Here is an 11253-nt window from a genome sequence, read left to right as displayed (position 1 = left end):
CATCACTTACCTTTCCACTGCAATAACTATTTAAAATGCTGGCCCTGTAACTTTACTAATGACAGGCTTTTTTGTTTCCTCAACCGAAGCATGGGCCATTTTAAAAATTCACCACATAGAGCTTTAGTTAAGATTTGGCTCCATTTTAACCAGGAAAACATAACCTTGGAAGTACAAAGATGTGAAAAGTAACAATAATAAAGATGATGACACAATAGTAAGAGTAGACATAAGATGGGATGAAAGGATTATGGAGGGGAAGAACAAAAATTAGAGCAAAGGTGGAGGGAAAAGTTAAGGGGACAACGGGGAGGAATTGGAGGGCGATAAGAAAGAGGAGGAGAGGAGAGGACAAAGGCAAATGAAAGGAGGATGCGAAGGAGAGGAGGTGACGAAGAGACCATATCAATAGAGGACACATTCAGCAGGAAGAGGGGGAGGAAGGAGAGGGAGCAAGGAAAGAGCAAAAAGTGGAGGAAGGAGAGGAGGGAGGGAGGTGCGATGGGGACAAACCAAGGTGGAACTCTGATGATGCTAAATTTGGCGAAAGGAGAAGACTTCTGTGTGTGTGTGTGTGTGTGTGTGTGTGTGTGTGTGTGTGTGTGTGTGTACATGTCGGGAGACTTGCTGAATCGGCCGTGGTTCCAGTTTCACGCCTCTGAGTTTGACAGAGGGAGAGAGAGAGAGGGGAAAAGAGAAGGAGACAGAGAGAGCGAGAGGGTCCCTAGCCAGTAATGTTCCCTCAGGGCGGAAAAGAAGGAGGGAGGTGAGGAGAGGAGGAGGAGGAAGAGGCAGGCACGAAAGGGGACAAAGTAGGGGAAGAAAATGTATATGCACAGTTACAAACACTTCATTGCTTGGAGAACACTCGACCTTTTTCTAATGTCCTTACAAGCATTATTGCTTTATAGTATAACTATCAACCTTCATAACTTCTAACACAATCTGTATTTATACTGATTTACTATATTTACTGTTCACCACAAGTCTTCTTAATCAGACATCTGTTAAGACCAACTAGGCTAATAATAAGTTATTGACTTTATATAAAAGCTGGATGTGGCCTCCAGGTCTGAAGAACAATCTATCATCTAATTACCAAACAAGCTGAATCACCAGACCAAGGTGCTGGACCCATCTGGCGTATGTTTTAAGTATCTCGCTCTTCGCACTGTGTAGCTGCATGTGACCAAAACAGCTGGACAACAAATGTAAAATGAAGCTTCGGATACAAAAAAAATCACACCCCTTGCCTTCAACTGCAAAAACCTGTCATAATTGGCATTCTTTCCCATGGCCAGCAGAGGGCAGCTACTCCGATGCAAAAAATTAGGCAGATCACATAGGTACGGTGGCCCTGAGAGGGCAAATGCACTGAAAAGCACAAAAAACATAATGGGAACAGATAAAAAATAAACAAAAGATGAATAAAATACATCGGAAATAGAAAACCCCCCCGCAGCAAATGCTAAGAAAATACAAAAACAAGAAAACAAGTGTTTTTGGGGACACAATAACATGGCAGAAACAACAAGCTAACAGCAAACGGCTAATAGCAAAGAGCAAACAGCTTCATTTCATATGAACCATAAGATTAAAATACTCAATGCATCATTTTCTCCCTAACAACACTGATTTATACTTTGTCAATACCAAGTTCAATCCTTTGCATTCTTTACTTCTTGTCACTTCCGCGGCTTGTCCGTCCCATTATTGTATCCCTAGAAACACTTCTGTTGTGTTTTATTCACATTCTTTAGTATTTTGTGGGCTTTTGCAGCATTTTTCTATTTGCTGGTGTTTTCTTAAGGTGCAGTTCGTTTGACCTCTCAAACCCACTGTATATTGGAGTCAGTTGGCACAGCAAAAAAGGTCGTGAGTTTGAATCTAATGGCCAGCTGGGGTCTTTTTGTGTGGAATTTTGCATTTTCTCCACAGTACAAAGACGTGCATGGGTCGGTTTAACTGGCACTTCTAAATTGGCCATTAGTGTGAATGTGTTATTCCTGCAACAGGCTGGGGAACTGTTCAGGGTGAATCTCACCTCACTATAATAGCTAGACTTCAGCCCCACTATGACCCTAAACCGGGTTTTATTTCTCTATTATCTGTCTATCAATTGTGAGTTTAAAGTGAAAAATGAACACAATATGAAACTCATTTTGTAATATTTGTCCCAGTTAAACTAAAATAGATGCAGTAAAATATAGTTTATCAGCTGACTCTTTCCCTCAGCCCTCCCTGTGTCTGGTTGTTCCTGTTAAAAGTGAATTTTTCCTTCCCCCTTTTACCAAATGCTTCCTCACAGGGGGTTACTTGATTTTAGGGGTTTTCTCTTTATTATTATAGGGTCTTTACCTTACAATATAAAGATCCTTGAGGTTGCTGTTGTTGTGCTTTGGCGGTACATAATATATATGTTATTTAATTGGCAATAAACTAGTACATACCACTAAGCACGCTCAACTCAAGACTCCATCTTTTACGTAAGGTTTGTGGTCTCGATAAGGCTCTAGTTTTTCTGTTTGTCTTGTACGCGAAAACCTAGCCACTGAATGATGTTTTTCCAGTACTTTAATGTAGTCCCCTTATTTTAAAGTTTAATCAAATGCAGCTAAGAACAAATAAGATCATTTTTAACAGTGTTTGGTTACAAGTGCACAACATCACATGCTAATTCTTAACAAAACGTGTTTAATGGCTTTAATAGCTCAGTTTCAGGTTTAAAGAGTTTGTGGGCTGATTTTCAAACTGCACTGTGCAGTCAAATGGATGCAACTAATGAATGCATGAACGGTACAAACTCAAATCAAACACTTTCTGTCATCAAAAGCTTAACTGAAAGCTTTTGATGATTTAAAAAAAAAACAGCTAGTAATGATCCTACCACAGGTTCACCTACAGAAACCTTGTTGTGACTTTTACTTCCTCTAGAAAGTCAAATATGATTGTCTTCTTGGCCAAAAAAGTGCAACTGAGCCCTGGTTTAAAGGTCTTCTGGACCCAGTTTGAACTTTAAACCTGACCCTCCTATCTCTATAAATAATCACACATACTCATTATTTGCATGTGTGTGTCCGCTTCCTGTACATGCTCTTTTCATACACACCTGTGAAATGCTACCTGACTCTTGTTATGCAAACTATGCAAAGCATTTGCTATTCATTTCTCCAAATAGCCTACTTCAATATCACAAACCCTTTGCAGCATGAATATGAGGGTGTGTCGTGTCTGCGAGTCTCTTTATCCATTTAAGCTTTGGCATTTGTATCCTTAAGCAAAAAAAGAAAAAGCGAAGTGTGCGTGTGTGTCAGCGATAAGGTGTAAGCTAATGGACATCTAAATGCTGCTGATGTTACATTGGATAGTTTAAGGGCCCTCAGGTCCCCTTAGACCAATACTGGAAGAGGAAAAGTGAGAGAGGGAATGTGACTTCTGCAAATCGCTTTGACAAGGACACCCGTGCCTCGAGCGGCGTCCTCTCTCGCCTCATCGAGCACACATACAGCAACATCCACACCTCAGCAGAATTGTGAGGTGACTGTTGCACTCTGAACAGCTGACTTGGTGGAGGACATTTGTGTGAGTGAGTGTGTTTGAGCTACGCTGAATTCAGTTTTAATCCGGTAACGAGAGAAACGGGTAGAAAGTATGGGAAACTTTTCAGTCTTACTAGATCGAGGAGGCTTTTGATTTCTGAAATGTTTGGAGAAAAATGGTACTTTAATTAAACTGAAGGCAACCTGACATTGCATTCCAAAGTTTGGCAAACAGATATTTTTTATTAAAAAACAAACAAACAAACAAAAAAAAGACCTTTTCCAAAAAATGTCATGTTTTTGGAAGATTTTGTATGGATTTAAGAGAGAAGTTAAACCACCAAACTTTGCAAGAGAACACCACTAAAGATAAAACATAAGTTTAAGAGGGCTTACCATTAAAGACCAAAGCAAATCATTGAGCTGATTAAATGAAACAAATATCACACACACACACACACACACACACACACACACACACACACACCATGATACAGTGAATAAATACGCAAGTTCTGCTTTTTGTCTTTTTAAGGGTATTACTATTTTTTAGTTACTCTGATACTAATGCAGCATCATAGATAAACAACATATCAAGTAGTACAGACGTGCTGTAGAGTGACAGTTTCCCACTGTTGCTTACTTTGAGTTTCCCTCCCTATTTGCCATTTTCTCTCCATATTTTCTGTCGTTGAGTGGAACGTCTACTTCCTGTTATACAAATTAATACACCTGGCGTCCCCTAAAAAGGACAGCCCAGCTTACCTCAAAGTCGTTGGCCTTGTTGTAGTGCATGTTGAGTGCCCTGAAGAGTTCGGCATCTCGCCCCACAGTCAGCTCCTCGGCAGCAGTCACGCCCTCGTTGATGGCCTGCCGAGCAAACTTCTCCATCTGGATGTAGTAGAACTCCCTGAAGTTGCTGAACCACTTGATCAGCTGGGAGGTGATGCATCGATTGAACTGTACGAGAAGAGCATCATAAATATAAAAAAAAGAGCTTTAACATTACATTTCCACTGCATGCACATGTTCCCGTAGAGCTGGGATTTTCCGCATGTGTGCAATAGAACTGTTGGTCTTAATAGCAAAATCACAACATGTCCTCTAATGTTGTGTGTTTTAATTCAACTAAATTGAATTAAAACTAATTAAAACTAATTCAATTTAGTTTTATTTACATAATCACAACGACAGTCACCTCGAGGTGCTTTATATTGTAAATTAAAGACCCTACAATAATACAGAGAAAGCTCCAACAATCACTCAACCCACTATGAGCAAGCATTTGGCGACAGTGGGAAGGATAAACTGCCATTTAACAGGAAGGAACCTCAGGGAGTTTGTTATTTATGTTTGTGTTCTCTTTTTAGCAGCATCAGGTTGTGTTAAAGTATTTTTTGTTGAATCATACCAATTAACATGATCCATTGTGCAGAAATTTTTGATGACTTTTGGTTGTAAGGTAACAAATCTTCTAAAAAGAGGCAGAAGACGGACTGCTTATTGCTGCTTCCTGTTTGTTGATGTAGACGTATCATAGCACAGCTGATGTTTTCTTTGGAACTTATTTGCCTGATGCTCTATCATCAAATTTGCCTTGAACTGGGCCTCCGTATGAATGCTCACATTACATTGTGGCACTACATGTTCAGATGAATTTGCTTTTTGTTCTGCATCCTACATTTTCCATGCAAGTCTATGCAAATATAGCTCTAATTGTATGTCAACACCGTGCCGGGACTAAATAATAAGAAGGAATGTAGACAGTGTTGTTTTTTATTTGAATTTTTTGGTGTGTATACGTACACTGGAAGTTAGAGAAAAACAGGAACTATTGCCCCAATCAACCACCCCCTCTCCACACGTCTGTATTTGTCCTCCTCATTAGCCACTAGTACAACGAACACCTTTAGGCTCCTCGCTGGAGAAAAAACATCTCTTTAAACTGCAGCAATCACACAAGAATATCCCAAATATTAACTTATTGTTATGCCAGTGCGGGCTTTCACACAGAGCCAAACTGACATTAACAAGTTGTTAAACCCTCATCCTCATCAGCCTTACGACCACTGCGGAAAACGTCTGTTCCGATCCAGTTTTTTAGTTTAGCGAAGTTGTTTTTACCAAAATGTTATTAAGTAATTGAGCTTTTACTAAATTAACATCAAGCTAGTTGTAGTGATATCAAATACTAATTTGACTTTGGAAACAAACAGCTACAATTTCACATAATTGGCAAATCATCATTTTCCTGCACCAATAAATGATTCTTTTTTGATAATTTTCCACCTTTAAATAGATAAACTTCTTGTGTATTTGTATCACAGGATATAGAGCAGGAATAAAGGAAGGAAAAGGGAAAGTATCAGTGCGTACAGCAAGCACTGTGTGTGAAAATGCACAACAAACTTGAAGGGCTGAACATATTTTAAGAGATTTCTGTAAGTTTTAAGAGAATCATTTGGAGGTTTTTAAGGCATCATTACATATAAAATATGTCTGAGTTTTCATCGTTCTCTGGAAAAAGAAATAAAACCCCCCACACATTAATGTTTTTTAAAAAGCGCAGCGACAGCTCAGTGAAAGTGTATGTGGTGTGTTTGTGTGTGTGTGCTCAGTGGAGGGGAAAAACGGCTTTGACACAGAGATTAAGCTCAGTATTGTTACAAGACATTGTCTCACAGGAGCGAGGGATGAGCGAGAGAGATAGAGGGAAAGAAAGACAGACGGGGGAGAGCGAGCCGAATGGTGCGAGGCAGCGTGGAGAAAAAAATAGGAATGCACGGAGAGGGAGCGCAGCGGAGGACGGCCGAGGGAAAGAGATATTTTTTCAGGAACGGTTAGAGGGGGTGACATAATGGAGCATAATAGAGCGTGGTGCTGTGTGTGTGTGCAGGAGAAGGAAAGGGAGTTGGTTTTAAAGAGCATAGTGACAGGAGGGAAGAGTGTGTGTGTGAGTGTGTTGGTGACCCACAAAAGAGTAGCATGAAGGGAATCTGATAACTCAGCAATTAACACATACAAGAAGATGTCATTTGTAAAAAAAACAAAACATAACCATCCTGCCACGAACTCAAAGTAGGATAACAAGGATGCCCACATTAATAATTAACATATTTTAGTCTTATTTTCACGAATAAATAAAGGTTAATTATGCAACTGTTTGTGTATCTGTACCATACAGGCTTCCAGATATGATCCACCTAAGAAGTTGGAAGATGTATCACAGTTTATCTGAGGATGCTGATGTAAGAATTTTAAATCCAGCAAAATTTTCGAAAACCTAAATTTTGCTTCTTCACTGTCTGATCACTGAAGTAAAAGGTGATAGGCATCAATTAAATAATCATTTAAGTCCCAATTTGAATTCAAATTGCCAGCATTTTACAAAGTCTCAAATATAATTACACGATTCACTCAAAAGTTTGGGGTCACTTAGAAATCGCCTTCTTTTTTTTGTGTAATCAAAGTTTTGGTTTTAATAATATTAACAATAACAAATAATCAGGGCATTGACAGTGGTTAAGACTTTTAATGGGCTTTATATGTCATTTTCATGCAGCCATCACACCGTGCTCCAGTGCCACACTGGGCTACGTAATGTAAGCATAGCGTGTTAAAAGGCTAATTGATTATTATAAAAGCCATTTTCCAGCCATGTTGGAACAGCTTTGATGACTAAAGGAGAACATCGGACTTCAATTACAGTCTCACAAAGGTCAACAAAAGTAGTTTTCTTCTAAGAAATGTGAGAAATGTTTAAAATAGTGAATTTTTTATACGACAGTATAATAAAATAAAATGGCACAAACTGTTTCTAATCAGTGTATAACTGAGTACATCAGAGAGTCTAGTATGAGAAACAGCTCTGTTAACTGGTACTCAAAAATCAGCAACTTCAGCATCGACAGCCAACACTTGATTCTGGTGAAATTTCCCCCTTAAACTTTGCGTCATCAAAATTACATTTTGGGTTTTCCAAACCTTATCCTCCACTCTGCTTAATAAAGTGTTTCAACCTTAACAGTCGTGACTTTATCATGTTATGCTGTCTATAATGAATTAATATAAACAAACCCATATTTAAGATGATGCTTAGTATTTTTATACTTAATGACTCCAACTAATCATAGATAGCTATAAGAAATTAAAAATGCATCCCAAAGAAGAGGTGTGGTCTCAGGAGGTTAAAGAAGAGGCAGTCGGGGGTATTTTGCATATAAAAAGAGAAGTCGGCACAGTCACCGGATCCCAGCTCTGTTGAGCTGGTGTGGGAACAGTACACCACAAGTTCCCATCGGACTAATCAAATGTGGGAGGTGCTTCAAAAAGCCTGATTACCCAAAGTAATTGAAAATAGATATGATCATTTTCATATTATTTTCACTACAAACCTTTTGTTTGTTTATGTGCATTAGTTTTGCTTCCACAACTGGACTTAAGAATAATGCATCCTTTAGATTTTCATTGGAAAATAAAGCCAATGTAGGATATTCTTTTCTTTCAGAGACATGAAACATAAACAGATTTGTTATTTATGAGTTCATACTGAGGTAACATGATGGTGCTATATAAAAATAATTGATCACAACAAGTCATGGTATATTCATTTATGTCTGACCCGACTCTGCTTGGACCTCTGGTTGGCAAACTATGCAACACTGATAAAACGGTTTATTCTTAATTCTTTACATTTCTGTCTTAATGTATAAAACCACCTCAGGTAGAGTTTATAAATATGCTGGTGGCTACAAAATGTAACTTGGGTAGGTACAGCCTGAAATCAGAAGCGTAGAAGCGACTTCACATGTAGTCAGATGTAGTCATGTCACCACCTGCCCTCTTATCCACCCACTATGTCATAAAGCTCATCACAATCAGCACAAACCACAAAAAACAGAAGGGGGGGAGGAGAAAAAGCGCTGAGGTGGAGGAATGCCGTTTTCTGTTTGCAGTGAAAAAGGGGAAAGAGAGAGTGTCAGAGAAAGTGTCAGGGTGGCCCGACTCTTGTTCCCTTGATGGTCCATGACACCCCACCCCCCGCCCCCGGGCCACATTCGAAGGGCAAACACACACATCCTTTAAGAATCTGCCCCCCCGCCCCCGCTTCAACCAGATTCACCATAGCTCGGCAAGTTCTGCCGAGGACGGCGTGAATGTGCACAATCAACAGAAATCTGCGAGTCGTAGCAATGAAGGTGTCTCGTGATTCCTGGAGGAATAGCTGTTGTAGGAACTTTCTGTTCAATTTATGTTGTAGGTCATTTCTGCTTTACCATACAGCACACAGTGTAGGGACTGCAGCTGCTTAAGGAATAGTGTGCAGAATCCTTGCTTTAGCAACAAGCCGCTTAGAATTTTTAATCACTGGTTTCCAGTTTTGATTGGTTAATCTTTGTTGTGGCAAATTTTTTGCTTAAAGACAGATTAGATCATGAAAAGCATAGTTAATCAGCTTCCTGTTACACAGTTTTGAATTAACATCAGCTCAATGTAACTGAACGGTCTTAGGAAAGATTTAAGTAAGCTCATAAAATTGTTCATTTCTGATGTTCAGTTTAAACAGCATCAGTAAAAAAAGCTTTTTCCCTCTTCATATCCTGACAAGGCAAAATTGGCCGTGTTGCTCATCGTGAAACTAATTGACAAGACGGGTGAGAGGCGGGCTGGACGCTAATTGATTCCTGCTGAGATGGCGGCATCCAGATATCATTTCAGCCTCTCAAGGCAAGAGTCTTCAGGGCTCTCGCTGATAAATGTGTGTGTGCACATGCATATTAGCGAGCGAGAGTGTTAAAACCCCTCAGCTGGCAGGCAACTTGCAAGTGAGAGTGCGCGAGTTAGACGGAGCTCCCCGAGCCAGCCAGTGTCTAATTAATCCTCCTCCACTCCTAACGAGGTCTTAATTATTCTTGCTGACTCTCTGAAGACGAGACGGCAGCGACCTCAGCGTCTTGTGCTTATATGTGTGATTGTCTGGTCAGAAGGCAAGAGTTTTGCACAATGCAATTAATGTCCCGGGCGTGCATGTGTATGTGCGTGCTTGCTCATCTGTGGCTAAAACGGTTGTCAGCTCAACCCACTTCCCACACCGAGAGAGGAGACAATTGTGTGTAAGAGGCTCATCTTTAAGAACCAGTTTCCCATAGACAAAGTCCATTCAAGTCCAATTAGGGAAAGCCATTCAGGGCCCTAATTCCCTTACAGTGAATCTGCCTGATCCTTCTAACACATGCTACTTATTGTTCCCTGGGAAGGATCGGGGGGCGCTAGGAGTAAAAGAGAGGGTGAGAAAAAAAAAGGAAAAAGAGACACTGACCCGGATTTCAGAGACATGGTAATGATGAGGATAATGAATGCAGTGGGACAATGAAACAGGACACACACACAGACAGACAGCAACAGGGTGTGCTCACTCGCTCAGTCTTCCACGCACACACACACTAGCAAAGGCTTGAAAAGAACAGCTTCACTCATCACAAATAGGATTAACCATGATTCATTTTGATTAAGCAATGTAATGTCTCCCACTCAGAAATATGCTGGATTAAGTGGGATTATGACTCAATTAAAACAAAATTTGACTAAACTATTATTTGCATAAAATATGAAGAATAGAAAACCATAATTTCTTAAAGGCTAACTCTGTAGATGTGTACTTTTTACTGTCATCAAATCCCTTAAATTGATCTCACTAACAAGTGCCGTCTGGGAACGAAAGCAAGTTATATCAAATTCTTTGACAGAGCACACACACACACACACACACACACACACACACACACACACACACACACACACACACACACACACACACACACAGGTCCTGAAAAATCTGCACCATTTTACAAGTTTTTGTGTTGCCTTTCTGAAAATAACCGTATTCGTCATGTAAGATTGATGATTTCGCTCTAAACTGGATTTCATACAATGAGAATTTCTTTTGTCATAAAAATATTGCATCCTTTAGACTTTCATTGGAGCCAACCATAATAGGAGCTTTAAGATCGATACTAATACCGATATTTTGTCGTTTAAAAACCTGATATATCAGTTGATATTTTTTCTTCTTTTAGAAACACAAAAAACCCAGATTACACTAAAATTTGTTGTCTGCTGTTATTTATAAGTGCCTACTAAGATAATGTGATGGTGCGATTTAATCCTGCTTTTTTGTCACAACAAGTTGCCTGATTGGAAGTCTGTGATACAATAGTGTCTCCTGTTTCTTCTTTGCCTTTTCAATTTTCATTTATTGACCAATATGAAAGCTGACACAATATATATATATATCGGCTGACTAATGATATCAGCCAAAATATTGTTCTGCTGATATATCAGTCTGGCTGTAAAAGCCATCCAATGCATTTTCATTCAGTAACTACCTCTCTAAGCAGCAGATTTGTCTGTTGTTGACTTTGTTCCACATTGCATGAGGGATGTCAGGAAATAAGGTATGGAGTCTTCTCAAAAGTCTAATGTTAAGCTCTTCCAGCAGGGCTCTGTTGTGATGTGACAATGACACACCATACTGTCTGTGTCATGGTCCTGGGTCGGTGACCCAGCGCTTTTAGTTATCATTTTCTGGTTTATTGTGATGATGATGATTATTATTATGGTTTGAGTTCTATGTGTTATATTCGGTCTGCCTTTGAGTCTGTGTCTCTGTCTGTCTATGGTGTCACCCCATCTGTTTGTGAAGCTGTCTGTTTAG

At 39.6% G+C, this 11253-nt stretch overlaps 1 protein-coding gene across 1 annotated transcript in view; it reads right to left on the bottom strand.

Annotated features, from left to right (window-relative positions):
• The window catches only part of prox1a (prospero homeobox 1a), a 41698-nt gene that overhangs the window by 16077 nt on the left and 14368 nt on the right, over positions 1–11253 (bottom strand). Inside the window, exon 6 of the mRNA XM_005749447.1 lies at positions 4305–4499. Within this exon, the coding sequence (XP_005749504.1) occupies positions 4305–4499 (195 nt within the window). The remainder of the gene's footprint in view (positions 1–4304; positions 4500–11253) is intronic.

This window comes from Pundamilia nyererei, unplaced genomic scaffold (assembly GCF_000239375.1).
Source record: "Pundamilia nyererei isolate P.nyererei 1_Seehausen unplaced genomic scaffold, PunNye1.0 scaffold00245, whole genome shotgun sequence".
In the NCBI taxonomy this organism is placed as follows: Eukaryota; Metazoa; Chordata; class Actinopteri; order Cichliformes; family Cichlidae; genus Pundamilia; species Pundamilia nyererei.
The sequence above is the reverse complement of the archived record's forward strand: the minus strand, read 5'-3'. Positions and strand labels throughout refer to the sequence as shown.